The following is a 17,559-nucleotide window of genomic DNA, read 5'->3' as shown; positions in this document are numbered from 1 at the left end:
AAACTAGATACAACATATTTTGGAACCAAGGTTCTATTTACTAAGGAGTTGCAACAGGAAAGGCTGTGGCTCGCCATATACAATTGGCCCTGTTTTAAATGTACATTAAATCTAACATTGGATTGCCGCAGAGATAGTAGACAGGAAACCATCAATAAAAGTGCACAATTTACATTTTCAATAAAGCAAACAGGGATGATCAAGTATGTTTCTGTTTATTCTAAGACTTTGAATGTAATTCTCTGTAAAGCGTTTAAGCTATTGAACATATATTTTCTACACTTGTTTTAAACAGTGTTTGATGTCTCTTTCTTACCTTACATCTTTATTTCTTGTTGAATCAAAGCAAGCTTCAGGTCATATTGTACAACTCGAGACTCCATACTATGGCTGCTGTACTACTACTATCACTACTAATACTAATAAGTGTGCTGTGCTTACCCTTCAGTGTGTTGCAGTATGGACACCATCATCTCCACAGCGAGGGCTCCAGCTATCATGGCCAGGCCTGGTCTGCTGACCGTGCACTGCTGATCCAGAGTCCGATCCCTGGTTGACTGTTTACAAAAAAACAAGTAGTAGAAGTAAACAACAGTCAATAAACAGTGAGAAGAGCAGTCATGACGCCACGTTCCTTCCACTTATCCTGAAAGAGCTTGGCGAAAATAAGGAATGGAGAAAAAAGGTTTGGGCAATTAGCTTATCACAAATAAAGTGTTTTGGAACGCAGGAAATCATTGAAATGTATGTCTAACAGATATAGATGATGCTGTTATCCAAAGTGGCTGAGGTTGAGTGAGCAATTATTTCAAAATGACTGGTAGTGGAGTCCTTTCAGTGAAATAGCTTTTTAAATATGCATGCTATTCCTGTAGCTGTAGATGTGTTTTTATTACATGTACAGCACTTTGGCTCGACCGAAAATCGCTTTTAAATGTGCTTTATAAATAAAACTTGATTTGATTTGATTTGATTTGATGGCTACAAACACTAAGACAGAAACGCATGTTAGCTTGTTTCCTTCACAGCATGTCTCACTTTGTAATAGGAACTGATCAAAGACACAGCAGTGATAGACAAGCTCCATTGTTGTACCATCCACAGACAAAACAACACAATAGCCATTCGGGACATTATCCATAAGTTCCTATACATTCAGCATACTCAGCTTTAGCGAGAGCAGGCTGTGACTCTGATTCAAATGTTAATATTACTATGACCTGTGACAGCGGGCTGCGGCCATCGGCATTTATATGGGAGTCAGAGCTGAATAGCACAGCTTCCAACCAATTTCGCTGTCGTTAAATAGCTGATGAATTGCTTTCATGCTCTCAAATCAAAAGGCCATGAAGGGGAAAAACACCACAGAGAGAAACAAAGAGTGTCAAAGGTACAAAAAATGGACACAGGTAGAATGTGGGTGGCAAGAAAAAAGGAAAGGCTGTGTCAGGCACCTTCCCTGTAATTTCACATAGCACCTTTGTACAGTTGTTCAGCTTATGACAATGAATATAAGAACAACTATATTCACATTAAAAGAAATACCATAAACCTTGCAATTTAAAACTGCATAATTATTTAGATTATAGTTAGTATAAAAATATAGTTTGTTGATCAGTTTGGGGCAACAGATCAAGCTTTAAACTCAAACATCACGTTCTAAATGTAATATATTAATCCTGTGTTAGCACAGCACAACATTTGCATTACTTTAATTTGTGCTTCTGGGCTGTGGAAAAATGTAAGTACTCAATATTCATCCTCTTTTGAGCTCTGTTTTGAATCTTCTCCAACTACTGAAACAAATATCTGACTCTTTAGCTGCTGAAAGCTCCACTATGTTTACCAGCTAGTTGCTAACTGCATCAGTAAAGCATTGGGTGCTGGTGAGGTAACATTCAAATGGTTTATCAGAACCTTTTGCTGAAAACTGCCAAGAGTGTTGATTGGAAAAAAAATGTTTTGGCTGTGTGTTTGTTCATGACGTGAGTTGAGTGCATGCTTGGTATCAATGACGTGAGTTGAGTGCATGCTTGGTATCAATGTGTTTTCCTCACATCTCCTGGTGCCACCACATCGTTGCAGAAGTAGCAGCCCAGCTTGTGCCCTGGGATGTTGGAGAACAGAGAGGATCCTGGGACAGTAGGTGCAGCGCCGGCGGGTGTGGAGGATGAAGAGGAGGCAGAAGAACAGGAAGTAGAGGAGTCGGCCCCTGCAGAAACACTTTGACTGACGGGGGGTTTCTTCAGGCCGTGGCGCATCACGACAAATGTGTCAAAGCCTAGAGCGGCGTTCATCACAAGCTGAAAGGGGGAAACACAACGATCACACCAAATCACGATGACAAAAGATCTTTACACACTGTGGTTGAAAACGATCCTGAATAGCTTTGGCTTTATTAGGAATACTTACTATTTCTCCCAAACTCTCACACTACACATTTCAGCCAAATTAAATGAACTAAATGTGTAGTGTTATACAATTTAAAATGGTTGTGATGTGTTAAATTGTTTCAGAAAGAAATTACACAAAACATTAATAGGCTCTTTACAATGTTGAAAGCATCTAGACTTTTGGAGAAGCAACGAGAATAAATTATGAGGCCAATTCGCGGAGAAGTCTGAGACAGCCCCGCAGCACAAATGGCCAAATAACCTCTCGGCCAGAGAGAAAACCTAATCAGCGGTCCAAAGAACACTTAACTGCATTTAGCAATATAGCAGCATCAGTGATAGCACTAGGGGCTTTACAAATTAATGACAAAAAGTTCCATTATTTCACGTTGCCTGGCAACTAATATCATTTCAACTGGTAAACAGGTATCGAGCTATTTCAATTTACTGGAAGAAAAGTTCAATTCAACTTCCAGCTTCAAGTAAGGAAAACAAGAACAATTTTACTAAGTCATACATGATCCCTGTTACAGTGCTGCATTGATCCTTAGAGCAAAGTGTTAAAAGACTCAGTCCTGATCCATTGAATTAAAGGGGACCTATCATGCAAAATGCACTTTTGTACGTCTTTTATACATGAATATGTGTCCCCGGTGTTCCAGGGAACTCACCAAGTGTCAGAAAACACAACCCTCTCTATTTTCCTCCATACCCAAATCTCTAAAAAAGGGGCTGCAACGGATCTGATAAAAACTGATCCAGATTTGAACACTTTCCTGACGTCAGGACAGTGGTGCTACGGCTATTGGGCCAACTCCACCAATCAGGAGGAGACAGCCACGGCATTGCCGTTCGAAAGCGCTGGAGACGCTGTAGTACATATGCCAGGCCTCTAGATGGTGCTGTTGCTCACAGAATCAACCCTTGCTAAAACAGATCTAAAAAATGTCAAATTGAGCGAAATGAGGCATGGCTAAAATGCATGATCTGTTTGGTATTTTGAAAAAAAAAAAAGTATAAATATGCCTTATATAGGTATGGTCCTACACTATATTATTCAAATATAGCATGATAGGTCCACTTTAACATAAGCACCACCATCAAACTAATGTGCATTTGTGATATCAAAGTACAATAACAGACACAATTGATGGGGATCAACTAAATCTTTTTCTAACACTAAATGCTGTGTTTTTGTCTAGACAATTCGAAACAATTCACTGAACAGGAAACAACACATTTGACATCCTGCTTCTGGCCACATGATAAGTGTAAATTGAATATTCTTAAGGTGATAGATGAGTCATCGTTGTTCCCCATCATTGTTAGTTGCAAATGTTTGTCTAGCAAAAGCACCGACAGATGGAAAAACATTTGTGTGGGCTAAGTTGAAAAGTGCATTTTGTTAGAACAAGATATTATTTGTCCCCTGAGAATATGATCATGACAGTTTCTCCAAAATACTTTTAAACCTTATTTTGCTCCTCCCCAAGCTGGTCAATGTGTGTGTGGCTGTTCTGTTGTTCTTACCTTCCTCTTGCTTGCACCTATCACTGTGGGCAGCCAGCGGCTCTCCCTCGTATCCATTAGTAAGAAGATCACGTCGTGTTCTGAAATGAGCTTCTCCAGGTGCTCGACATCCTTCTGGGCCTGGGAAAGAGTGGCCTCAGAGAAATTCACCGGGTGACCGGGCATAGGGATGCTCATGTTGAATCCCTCCGCATTCTGAGGAAGTAGACAGAGACAAAGAGGAAAAACAAGGAGACACGGAATTAGAAACGGGTCTCATCACTTAGAAGATGAATGCTCCATGAGTTGTGCAAATGTAGTCCTTTTTGTATTCAACTATTTTTTTTCCATGGAAGATAATGTGTTCTTTTTGGTTTTATATTTGCAATAGCTGTACATTCTCAATCATAAAAAATGCCACATCTGAAGTATTTGAACCATACATACAGTACATTTAAAAATCACTCAAGCATTTACATTCCACAGTGTTGCATCTAGAAATCAAAATTGTTAAGTTTGGGAAGGTTTTGAAAACACTTTTATTGACAGTGATAACAAAAAAAACCTACATTGTGTCAAAATGTATTATAACATTTGATGTCCTATAGGGTCTTTTTATGGAAAGAAAATGGATCAGCTGCTGTTAGAAGTCAGAAGCTAAAAAGTGAGCAAAGCCAAAATGGTCTTTTGATGTGCCTCTGCTGAGTGAGATGCTAGTCTAGACAGATACGTGATGGCAGAGCAGATGCAGTCACCGAACTGTCCCTCTGGGGAATATTTCTTCACCTCATGGCCACAGCACCCCTGAGTCCACATACATTTACTCTCCTGTATAAGTCGATGGGAAAGTATAAAAGGAAACCTTGAATCTCCACTTCAAGCTCCACAAAAAATCTGAAATTACTTTTATTGTCAATTGCCAAACCTCAATATATATATATAACTATCTCCAGGGATTGCAGGAATGACATCAAAGCAAACTAAATGTCAAGAGTAAATTAACAGTGAAGAGAGGGAGAGAAAAGGGCAAAGACGAGGTGTGAGATCTTAACAAGAAGGAATGCCACTTTTACCGAATCAGAGGAATTTACACACTGCCTTCGCTGTAAATGTGTCAAGAGTGGGAGTGTTAACTCCGGCTGGAATTTGCATTGCACTCTGACGCAAGTGTTGCTAAGCATTGTGGAGGTAGTTTATTTTAGAGGAGTGATGTTAATCATATTCATAGTGCCACTACAAACACTTCAAGTCAAAGAAATAAAACAAGAAATCATTCCCATTGTGGAAAAATATCTCCCTCCAAGGAGAAAAAACACTGATAATCCAACAATGCCACTGTCGATACTTCAAGCAGCTCTGACCTCACTGTTGATAAAATGTAAAAAGAGGAAAAAAGGGGTTGGTGCCAACACGACAAAATATCCTTTAAATGTCAGGTATCAGTATTTGTCCGCAGACAAAATATTAAATCTGTTTACGACCTTTTCAACATTGTGACCTTGTGTGAACCGACGCCTCTCGGTTCAATCGGTGCATTTCTGTGCTCTCTGCTATCAGAGTTTATATTTGTATCTTTCTTTCACACCTGGTGCCACTGTGTTTGTAGCTAAACAAGGCAGGAAGAGAGAAAAACACACACACACACACACACACTCAAACACACTGATAAAAATAGAAGGGCAGGTATGGGTGCAGCTTGTATAGCCTGTGGACAAACGAACTTTCGAGACAAACATCATGAAAGCAGAGCAATCAATCAAGTGTTAAACCTTCTGTTCTTCACTTCATGTCATTCCCAGAAGAAAAGGAGAGGAACAAATTACAAGGGCAGCAAAGTAACAGGGATATAGATTTGATGACATGCCAATTATTTGTGCGTGTGTGTAAATGGGCCGTAAGGAAGACATAAGACATATTCTTGTTGGTGACTATTATCCAGACCCATTGTATCATGTTCAGGAAAAACCTATTACAGAGATTTCACAGTCTGCAGGGTGTACAACTTTTATATGAGGCTTTAGTCTTTCTAAGGTCAAGGGAAATCCGATAATAGTTTACCGGTCAGACAGTGAGTGAGTCTCTAAGTGCTTTCACATAAAAACTAACCAGGTGTTTTCTAACTGCCGTCTGCCTGACTGGCACAAGGCGCCTCTGAGTTAAAACTTTCAGTTCCTCAGACTGAGCTCTACATTGCATACCAAATGTTTGAGTTTGTAACACTTCAAGGTGATGCTTCAAAACATTATAAAAAACTGCTGACTGAATGTATGGCAATATATATCAGGAACACCTCCTGGTATCACAACAGTATGGGAAAGAGAACTTAGATCATTTACATTAGCGTATTAGCAGTAACAATACACTCCTTTAAATATACTCAATGACAGGTACCATTTCTGGATGAAAAGATATACTTCAGTAGGAGTATAGAAGAAATTTAAACCAGAGTATCAACATGTGTAATAACTGCTATACAAGAAGCTGTTACAACTTTAGCAAATGGTTTACTGAATCACAGAATTACATAACATTTGAGTGCAGGCAAAATTCAAGTGAATCAACCTCTTATGAACTGCCTACATCTTCTGATAAACATGAATGCATCATCACACCAATGTTCCCATAATTCACATCATAAATATGCATCCGTCATTGTTTTTACAAGTAGCTTAATAAGCGATAGTTTTGCACTAAAACGGAGTGTTTGGCTGTTTCTTCATTTAGTAATGTAGCAAAATATCTCCCCCAGAGAACCCACTCATTAATTAACAAATTAATGAGACTGCAGCATTAATATACAAGGAGCACTTCACAGCCATGACTAATCAAAAAGGAATATGATTATATGGGAATTGGATTATAAGCCGAACCAACATTTTGATTGTTATAATGGCAATGCTGATATATATATAAAAGGAGCTGTTGCAACAAATTCAAAAAATATAAACATAGCACTTGTCAAATGTAGGTATTAAACCAACAAAGACAGATTGGTAGGATCCTGGATGATTGATCCCCACATGATGTGAGATCATATTCCACAGCCTGGCCATTATTACTTGACTTCAAGTACTCACCACACCAGGAAAGATCTTGGTGAGGCGGTCCACAGCTGCCAGGGCTTTGGACTTCCCTCCTCCGAGACAGTCCTCAAACTCATAGAGCGGCTGCCGGACTGGATTGGAGTATGAAATATTCGCGTTGTCTACAAATGTGATGTGTCTCACTCCCCATCCCTGGAGAAAAAACATTCATATTTTAATCACATCATTTTGAACCTCTATTTATTGACACTTTGTTAGCAGCTTCAGTGACAATGAGTGGGAGGTTATGTTCTCAGTGTGCATTTAGAAATGAATGCTTCCATTCATATTGGAATAATGAATACATCAGTGTGCAGGTAGCACAGACTTCAATTATTCTAGCTTTCTGATTAAAATCACTCTCTATTGTTACAAGCTCTAGCCACCATATCAATTAAGTTACACCAGAGTATTCATCATGTTCACATTGAGTGACAGAGGGTAATAATAAGTGCCCTCAGAACAGAAGAGTAAGAGCACAAAAAGAAAAATGTTGCTTATTTTTCCGGTGCAGCCTTGAAAGCAATACATTATAGTTGTCTTTGTATTTTTGATAGTGGAGTCTATTAAAGTGTCAGATTGGACTTGGTCGTACATCATCTGAAAATGTTGTTTTTTTTGTTAGGAATGTTTTGATCTTTAAAGACATTTTTGTTTTATTCCAACAAGTTAGGTTGCCACTTAAATCGTGTTCACTTTTACAGACTCTGGGAGAAATAAAAAAGTCTTTCAGAGTTAGTCATCCATTACAATCCTATTCATTTGGTTCAGGTCGAGCTAGCTCACTGAAAATAGACTCTGGATGAGTTTTGTGGAGGGTAGAATATTCAAGCGACAAAACATTTCTGTAAAACTCCAATCTGCAGGTATAACCACAGAGATTCATTTGCACCATTGCATTGATTCTGACGAGTATGTCACATAGCAAGCATAGCAAACACAGCTCTAGAAACACACTGTCAAATTCCTGCATGCTTGAATCCAAAAATCTATATATCTGAGTGTTATCCTCCCACTCTTACCATGAGAGCCCTGGCTACATTGCAGCCCAGAGTCCCGGCCCCCAGCAGGAGACACTTTGTGGAGACCACCTTGTCCAGGTCCAGGGTAGGAACCAGCCTCCATCTCATCAGCTTCAGGTTCAGGTCCACTGAGGACTCTGCAAGTCTGGAGAGAGCCAAGGAAGACATTTGTTCACAAAGTAATGAGTGTCCATTTTGTTGCACCTTTCACACATTTCTTTTTTGTAGTTATTACCTTTTAGGGTCCATGCATTCACTGAGGTTGACCATCCTTGGACCCATGGCCCCCTTTGGGTTCTTCTCCCAACCTACGTTCTTGGGACACGCTGTGAAAACAGAACATTGATCAAGTTAATTAGGCATAACATTACCTATTACACAGTGAGAGCTGTGGAGACAGTTTTAAAGTTAAACTAAAGAAAAACGATAATCGCCCACATTACAAAATTGCTAAAATGTTTGTTTTCTTTTTCAAGTTTTGATTTGTGTAGCCCTGACATTTATGCCTGTGTTATCTGAAAACACTCAAAGAAAATGTCAAGGCTGTGTGTCTTGTTATTCTGTCATCTTTGAAGATTATTTTTCAAGAAGGAAAAGTTCATTTAAAAAAAGTATTGAAAGCATTTCAACAGTAAGAGGGCGGATGAGAATTGATTTCTCTCTACTGTGTGATTGTACAAATTAAACTGTGAAAATAGTGTTGAATTATACCATATGAGATTGTTAATGTAAATGAACTTGAAGTGTATTTAATCTTGCCAAATAGTAAACCACTTTTGGTCGTGGCAAGTACTGACCATGTTGTGTCTGAGGTATCCTTATTAAGCCATTTGGAAACAATACCAAATCTGTCCATGCACAATCAAACAATAAGGCTGAATAATTTTGTTGTTGGATGAATACGTTCTCTGTGAGTCAATTAAAGGCAACGCTGTGTTGAAGAGGTAGACCGAAGTAAACAAAGACACGTCGTCTGATCTCAACAACCTCCACCCCCTTTGCTGCTATTACCATTTAAATTACTTTCATGCCTTATTCACAGGATAAAGGAATACTAGAAAGGCTGTGTGAGATTAGTGTGGTTTCAAAAGGATGCAAAGTGTCAGTGCAAAATAAGCTATGAAGAACACAGAAGCATAGTATGGACGGATTAGGGCTGCACAATAATTAAACATTCATTGTGATCACGGCATTTGACAAGTATATTCATGTTATTGTGACAGTGAATTTAACATGCTTGCTCTTTCTATAGAAAACCTGCTGCATGTCAAATCAAGCGCTCCCTAAACTAACAGCCAGCCACCAGGGGGCGCTCGAGATGTTTTGGCTTTACTTTTGGGGATATGCCATGCCTAAATCTGTACCCTACAGCAGCAGCTAGTGAAACATCCCTAAATGTGGCTACCATCCAGAGTGGAAGGGATACAAACAAAAAAGTGCAAACAGGCGGAAACGTAATTCCCTGAATCATTTTTTTGATGTAAAGATGCGTTCATTAGATGAAATGTAGAGCAGTGTGAAATTGAAATCAGGGCTTTGTTTGATAAAAAAGATTTTTACCTGAAAATCAATTGGTAACTGTGGTAAATTAGGGTGATTATCTTCTTGGCAATAAACATTCATTGCTACGGGTAAAACCACACAAACATTAAAGAAATACAATTACCTGAGTTGAGGGGAAGCTCAGGTAGTTTTATCTGGAAGATGACACTGTGCTGAATGGAGCGGCTCCCCTGCAGAGTTCTGTCCCTGAAACACAGCACCTCCACCGTGTCCAGCTTAGAGCCCCTGAAAAACACACAAAAATAAGGGATATGCAAAAGTCAAACAACGAAAAAACACAGCATGCCCAAATTAGAAGCTATATAGTGTAAACAAGAAATGAGAAAAATCTCACAAAAACAACTTAATATGTTGTTTCCCCTTGCTAATGCAAGAAACAACACTGATAACTGAGCACTCACAAAAATATGATCAACACAAATCCACACAAAACATTTCCCCTAATATGGTACTAAATGACCAAAGTCACTTTACACACAGTTCAACATCGCCTTCCAACAATAACTCACTCTCCCCCCCCCACTTACACTTCCATTTCTGCCCCGTTTTATGTTTTATGTCTTGTCCTTGTATGTTTCTTTGTAAAGCGACCTTGAGGTTATGAAAGGCGCTATATAAATTCAAGTTATTATTATTATTATTATTACACAATCAGACTGCAATGGAAAGACTGAATAAGCGAGACTTTGCGTCTACATTCTAATTCTTTCTTCACCCATCTCAGCCAGCATCAACAGTTTATGTTTAACACTGACAGAAAAAAGATTGATGAAGTTTGTATTTGATCAAATCTGCAGCTCAATACGAAGCATAAGCGCTTATCTGTATTTGCTGCTGATAAGCTACTGGTATCAAGGCATACTATTGCTAAACTGCTCCCAGTGGGAGTTCCTTGTTTAAATGAAAAATAATTATGCAATCAAAATATCACTAACAAAGCAACACAAGTGCCAGGAAAAACCAAACTCCCTAAGGAAAGAAATGATGTATTGTGGACCTGAATTTAGAGAGGAGTATAGCATTTTTAAACTTCATTGAAATGGCAGTCATGAAATGTGAAGCGACTGATCATTTATTGTCAACCTCAGATGATGATGCTATATGATCAAGTAATGTAGACATATTTAAGATCAATTTGGAGATATATGTAGTTTGTTCTTGTTTAAGATTAGAAATACATCATAGTTATCACATTGTTACATACTCTTCTGTTGTATATCAATTGGACATTTAAAGAATTAACCTTTTTTTTGAAAATGTATTTAGTTGGTCCTTTACTTTTTGTCGGTCGGTGTGCATGTTTAACTCTGTAAAGCGCATTAAGATTGTTTTCCACTTATAAACCGGAAAAAATAAATGAAATAACCCAGGGTTTAGGAAAGAAACATGCTTAATAACAATAAAGCACGGCACAGCATCTATTGGAAATAGAGGACACTAATATGAGATATAATTGATTTGTCATAGATGGCAAAAATATCAATTAGAGAAGCCTTGACTACAGGCTTCTCTAATGGCACTAGAGAAGCAGATATAATATGTTGTGCAACAACATAAGGAACTGTCTCAAATGATAATATGAGATGTGATGGGCAATAAACACTTTAAGGAAAGCCTTGTATAAATCAACAATAAATTATATATGCAAGTAGGCCGCATCATTTGTTACAAACAGAATACCATGTTGGGTATTTTAGAAGTCTAAGTTATCCCACCATTGGCAAACAGAACAATTTCAGTTTTACTTTCCTAATATTGCATCTGTCTTTTCAAATAGTTTCTTACAATCTCAGATGCAATTTGACCAATTTTCGATTTTTCTTTCATGCAGCCTTTAAACTACAGAATTACCTTGAGAAAACATTGCACAAAATAAACTCTCAATTGCAAAAGTTACAATAAAGTACGATATTAAAATGCCTGCATGACACCAACAGTATTGCCATATTTTATCCAATATGCTCCTTTAGATAACTTTTTACTTATTGTTCCTTATAGCTTTGTGAAGCACCTTGAGATGACGTTGTTTTTAAAGTGTGCTATATAAATCAAATGTATTATTATTATTATTATTATAACAGTGCATGCCATTTGGTTTAAATCATCTGTGTACACATTTTAAGAAATGCTCAGACATTTCTTTCTTAGATGTATTACTTAACATTTGATCCAAGCACTTGCACTCACTCATCCGTGGTGTGCTCACATTTCTTCTCTGTAAATACTTCAGTAAAAATATATTGCTTTGCAAAGCCCACACAAGCTTCCACATACCACCATCATGTGCACGACCACTTGAGTCTGTAAACAACTGTAGTAATTTATGAGCTGTAACAGAATACATTACAATCTGTTACTCCTGTTCACAAAACAAGACGGCTCATGTGTGTTCTGCTGGACTTGTACAAAATGCCCTCTCAGATTCCTGCTACTAGACCAGTCCTGCTTTCAAAACAACAGTGGTTCAGACAGAAACATTTATAACAACTTCAGTTGATAGAAACAAATATTTTAGAAAATGTGTAGCATTAAGTGGCTAAATACTTTGCTTGCGAGTATCAGGAGTTTCAAGAATCCCAAAATGCATTGCCTTCCCATGCCATGCATATTGCATGCTATGTTTGCGTGTTTCCACTAGGAAGCCTACAGTATGGTGTCCATTGACAGCAGCTGCTGTGTGCTACTGTATGTGTCATAGATCGGTCTGGCATGTGTTAACAAGGCAGCCATTTTATCAACTACTTGTAGCAATGATCACAAGCACAAAGCCTTGGTAATGTACATACATGTATGCGCTGTAATGTTCTATGTAGTTGTCCATTTTTGAGTAATATTCTTAATCTTTGGGTGGATAAAATAGTTTTTGTAGCTAGCAATTACGATTTCATGTTGAAATGTCTAAAGGCAAGGTTAAAAATTCACAAAAGAATAGTCTGGAAAGAATTACTTTTGTTTTAAAACTATGACTTAGCAACATGTAAGATATTGCGCAAAATGGACCATCAGAATCGTACAGCTTTGATTATTCTCATAACTGTGAAACTCTAACAACATCACCGTTAGGAATAAGTGTGCCAGTGAAGCTGTTATTTTAGTTTTCTGTAATAATACAAAGCTATGCAAGTATCGCCATTCACTTTGGAAGATCACATCAACATCTTAAATCAGACCAGCTTCCTACACTTGAGAGTCAGGAAATTAGTTAAGCAGGCATTTCCTGTCTTTCTGTGGCGTTGTGCCTAAATAAAATAGTCGATGTAATCAGAAAAACACTCAGTGAAATTCACAAACTTAGCATGTGTTTATAAAAAAAGAAAATCCTTTAGAGAACTTCCTCTTCTTTTACTAGCATAAAAAACACACACACAAGAAGGAAGGGACTTACCATTGGTAAGCTAAGAGGACCAGCAGATTTCTCAAAGGCCAGCCCGGATGTTGAGACAGAGTACACGGATCATAGACGCCCACAGTAACCTAGAAAAAACAAACAAGGTGTGTTTACTTTACCAAATAGGGATTCTGTCTGTGTGTGAGAGAGAGAGAGAGAGAAAGTGAGTGTTGTAAAATACAGTCAAATAAAGTACTGTATAAACCAATCAAACAGAGCAGAAATATTTGAAAGCTGGGAAAAAATGTCCCTATATACATTTTTTTATACTCTTGTATAACATATTTATCCACAACACAAAATGAAGTACCTTCTTAGTATCAGTGAAGAACGTGTCCCAGTCACTGAGTGCAGCCATCTGAACCGTGTCTTCTGTGTACTTCATTAGGAAGTAAGGCACTGCAGTGGTCTCTTTTTTGATACACATTGAGTCATAGGCATCCTGCAAGGCTGTGATCTGAGACAAAGCATAGGCAGTCAGCTAAAAGTATAAGATCGGTGCTGTACATACATATAGAGAGAGCTTTTGAATGGCAATCATAGTGACTATCAAGACCACAGCTGCCCCCCACCTCGGTCCACCACCCACAGGGGTTAGACATTTATTGTCAGCCAAGCAACAGGAAAAGGTAGGAACTTATCTACACTGCAGTCCCAAAATAATTATAATTTCCTAAAGCATACATTCTGACATATTTTACTGGTAATATAAAGTAAAGCATGGTTTAAAGGATATTATAGCTCTCATTACACGGCAGCCATGGCTTTGGTAAGAGTTTTAGTGAACACATACACTGTACAGTAACTGTTTGGTGTTTTTACCCATGTACTATATAACAGACTCTTGCAGTTGGAGTCATGCTGTTCATGAGTCATTCTAAGACTTCCTTAATAAGGCTTTTCACTTCTTGGATCCACTGACCTGAGAAATAGCATTCATTTCACATCATTATACTATTCTATAACCCACACACTATTAGACAGACCAAGCAGATTTAAACAAGACTGTTAGGAGCTGCCTCCATTTCCTTTTCTTAAGAATGTTTTTTAGTAATATCGTGTGGTATTTGGTAAAACAATTGGACAAGTGGAAATAATATTGGAATTTCAGGGCCAATACGTTTTTTTTTGTATTCTATGGAAAACAGCCAACAGTATTAACTCCTACTGTAACTATACAGTAGTTCAAACATTAGATCTATAATTTGTAATGAGCATTAACATTTGTGCGTGTAGTGTCAAGAAAATTTTTTAGAAAATATTTTATAATTTCAGAAAAGAGGAAGATAACGATCTTTAAAAAAGGCCAACCTGTTTTGCTGAGAAAACTTGTTCTAGGGCAGAGGGCTGTTTCACAATCTTTATTCCCTCTGGGAAACAAAGAGCAGGGAAGCAGAACCAGTAGTAGAAGTGGTACTTCTTCAAATCCTGGAGGAAAAAAAAGAAATAATAAAAATGGCTAAAAGAGTGAAAGACAAATATAAAACTAGTCAAACACAAAGTAATTCATATATAAAACAAAACATGTATAAGATGCTGTTTATACGAACTGCAAAGGTCACAAGGATGAATTTGCAGAGGATGGACGGGTCCTTCAACGCAGCCCCAGACTGTATAGCATCCCATATCTACAAAGCAAAAGGAAGTAAACAAATGTACAACTTAGTGATTTTTTTTTTTTTTTCCAAAATTCCTTAACAGATGTTGGTATGCGAATGTCTGGGTGAAAATCCCAATGTTTTTATTTTACCTCCTTGGCCTCTTTCTCCAGCAGAGCCTTCTTATCGGAGGTCTTAAAGGCATCGAGTGTGTTGGTGTTATACAGCGTTCCAACAGTTGGACAGCAACGGGCTGGTGTGGGACCGTCCCTGACAGGAAAACACATCAGAATATTTGCATTAAATTGTTAATACTAACTGTACAAGTTTGTTTTGACATGCTACATATAGCTTCATTTAAGGTTTTCAATTGACAGGAAGGGGAGAGCTGTTCCAAATTGATGTCGACCCAAAATTGAGACCAATTCATAATTCTGTACCAATAAAAACATTACTCAACTTTTATGAAAGCTAAACAAATTGAGTAATATTAGATTGAATAATTTGACCTAAATTCAATTTTGACTTGAAATGATGAAGGCAAACGTGTATTTATTTCTGAACCAATTGCAGAGTTAAAAATGATATATGAAAGAAAAAGCATGAGAAACCATTCATAACTTAAATAAATTGTTGTCAACTCAATTAAAATAGGCATCAGTCAATTTGAGAGTGGTAGCAGGTTCCAAATTGTGTTTCAAACTCTGTGGATTTTACTTACATTTGAAACATTCATTAAACTTAGGGTTAGGATACAGCTTACCTGGTTTATACTGTAGGCACTATACTTCATCATACTTACACTTCAAATGCACTGAACTCCAATGTCAGGCGAGTGGGCAAACCAAGTGGGTCACCTATGACAGAAATGTAAATAAATTAGTCATACATTTTTCAAAGTTGTTATTTAAAATGCACTAAACCAGGTTACGAAATTCCTCCGGAACTGTTTAAATTGTCAAAGTAAAACAACAGCCAGATAAAAGTCATCGAAAACTGATCTGATTACTCACCATTGTAGTAATATCCTTTGATACACTTGGGGCTTTCGTCCAATCTGTAGTCGTTGAGTTTCTTCTGAGTCAGCTGGTGCCAGAAGCCGGCCTCCAGAGCGCTGCTGAAGGGAGCAAACTGCAGCTTGAGGTCTGGAGTGGAGGACGCTGCTTCACTGGTGTCAGATGCCATCACTTCACTAACAGTTTGAGCAGCCAAGTACGACAATCTGTGAAATTAAACAGTCTTAGGTTACAAAAGAGTTGCAGGCTCTATAAGCTGTTGTGACCTCAACAAACTTTCAGACGGTTGTATTTCCCTCTGATGATGAAACTAACGGGCTTAACACATGCACAAAATAAGAACATATTATAATGTAGTAGCTGCTTAGCTCCTGACCTCTGATAGTGCAGTTTTAATATACAACCCAGTGAAGTAAACCACAAATGTATTAACTTGTGTAGATAAAATAGTAAGCTAATTAAGTCAATTCACCAATCAACAGTCCATTGGTATAGCACTGAAAAAAATCATATGTCTCAACCAGTGCATTGGTTTTAAGAAAGGGTGGCTTTTCTTATGCCATACATCTCTTACTATTGATTACAAAAACTAAATAAATGCTTAAATCAATCACAACAGGACAAGGATGCATAAGGATGTAGGGTGGCATACATTGTAATGCCTTTGTAGGTGAATGTGTGATTTTGAACTTCACATGTAAAGCTAACTCGATTTGACAGTTATATTATAACCCTAAACATAGCTATTGTTAAACTGTAGCAGCTGGCATTATTGATTGAAATCTACTGCCAGCACATTAAAGTAATCTTCTCTTGAGAAACAAATGATATATTTGTAGTTTTACACAGTTTGTAACAGACCCCAGTGAAAGCAGAAGATGGGACAACTTAAACTGCTCTAACGGGTTTTTTGTTTTTTTGTACACACGACGATTATCTATGAAGAAACGAATCACAATGCGAAATACCTGTAACTCAAACCAGATGCATTGGCTTAACATGAATTCATCTATGAAACTATAACTAGCTGAGGTGTGTGCACTTACCAGAAATCCTTACTTCCTGGTGGAGGTGATCATGTGATCGCGGGACTTGTCAACAGAGCTGTGCATTGTGGGTAAGTAGCCTCACAGTTTAGCAGATGCTAACGTCAGTGTGTGTATCTCTTGAGTCTTTCTTAAGGTGCAAGAGTAATTGAGTAAAATATTAAAGAGAAAAACAGAAACAGAAACAGCAGCACGACGAAAAACGACAATACGGACAAAACCTTATACGCGCCGTTTCTTTTCATGTCGGACTGAACAGATGTGTTCGTGAGGTTAGGGTGCGAGCCACGGGAGGAAAGTGTCTCAGGCGTTAAACCAGTACAACCGGTTTAAAAAAGTCACAAACGAAACGGTAATGTATTCTTAAAGAAAGAAGTGCAAATGCCAAAAATGTAGTTAAATCAGCTAATAGTTACTAGCTTATTTTACTTGAGAATAGCCACCGGTAAAAGGCTTCACCTGGACCCCGGACTATGAGACATTAGGGGCCGTCTCCAAACTACACAGCTGCACAAAAACGCACTATTCTAGTTTTAGTTGTTGTTGTAGTTCTTCTTCTCTGGGTTATAAAGGTGTCCTGCAAAATGCTGCATTACTGCCAACTACTGGATTACAACTATAATCTCCAGCGCAATTAAATATTAATAACTGAACTCATGAATGCCCCTTCTCTCTCAGCTGCTGCTGCTCACCTATCCTGGAAACACCTACACCACATGAAAATATCCTTTCTGCATCTAGACTTGCGTACATTTTCTCAGACTTTATTTTATACTATCAGTTAGGGCTGCTCGATTATGGCAAAAATCATAATCTCGATTATTTGGGTCAATAATTGATATCACGATTATTAAAAACGATTATCCATTTACTTTGAAAACATCCATTTATTGGAGAAAACATTTTTGAACAGTATGTTTTTAACAGTTGAACTTGAAGTA

The 17,559-nt window shown here is 37.9% G+C and overlaps 1 protein-coding gene across 1 annotated transcript in view; it reads right to left on the bottom strand.

Annotated features, from left to right (window-relative positions):
• The window catches only part of atg7 (ATG7 autophagy related 7 homolog (S. cerevisiae)), a 56,867-nt gene extending 39,691 nt beyond the window's left edge, over positions 1-17,176 (bottom strand). The window contains exons 1-15 of the mRNA XM_034138913.1: positions 16,619-17,176; positions 15,570-15,778; positions 15,359-15,413; positions 14,709-14,826; positions 14,509-14,586; positions 14,270-14,386; positions 13,269-13,415; positions 12,956-13,044; positions 9,674-9,795; positions 8,243-8,333; positions 8,008-8,152; positions 6,980-7,138; positions 3,924-4,118; positions 2,058-2,303; positions 442-557 (exon numbers count right to left, since the gene is read on the bottom strand). Coding sequence (XP_033994804.1) covers positions 442-557; positions 2,058-2,303; positions 3,924-4,118; positions 6,980-7,138; positions 8,008-8,152; positions 8,243-8,333; positions 9,674-9,795; positions 12,956-13,044; positions 13,269-13,415; positions 14,270-14,386; positions 14,509-14,586; positions 14,709-14,826; positions 15,359-15,413; positions 15,570-15,741 — 1,850 coding nt within the window. The 5' untranslated portion in view covers positions 15,742-15,778; positions 16,619-17,176. The remainder of the gene's footprint in view (positions 1-441; positions 558-2,057; positions 2,304-3,923; positions 4,119-6,979; positions 7,139-8,007; positions 8,153-8,242; positions 8,334-9,673; positions 9,796-12,955; positions 13,045-13,268; positions 13,416-14,269; positions 14,387-14,508; positions 14,587-14,708; positions 14,827-15,358; positions 15,414-15,569; positions 15,779-16,618) is intronic.
• Between the last annotated feature and the right edge of the window lie 383 nt (positions 17,177-17,559).

The sequence above is a fragment of the Trematomus bernacchii genome, unplaced genomic scaffold (assembly GCF_902827165.1).
Source record: "Trematomus bernacchii unplaced genomic scaffold, fTreBer1.1, whole genome shotgun sequence".
In the NCBI taxonomy this organism is placed as follows: Eukaryota; Metazoa; Chordata; class Actinopteri; order Perciformes; family Nototheniidae; genus Trematomus; species Trematomus bernacchii.
The sequence above is the reverse complement of the archived record's forward strand: the minus strand, read 5'-3'. Positions and strand labels throughout refer to the sequence as shown.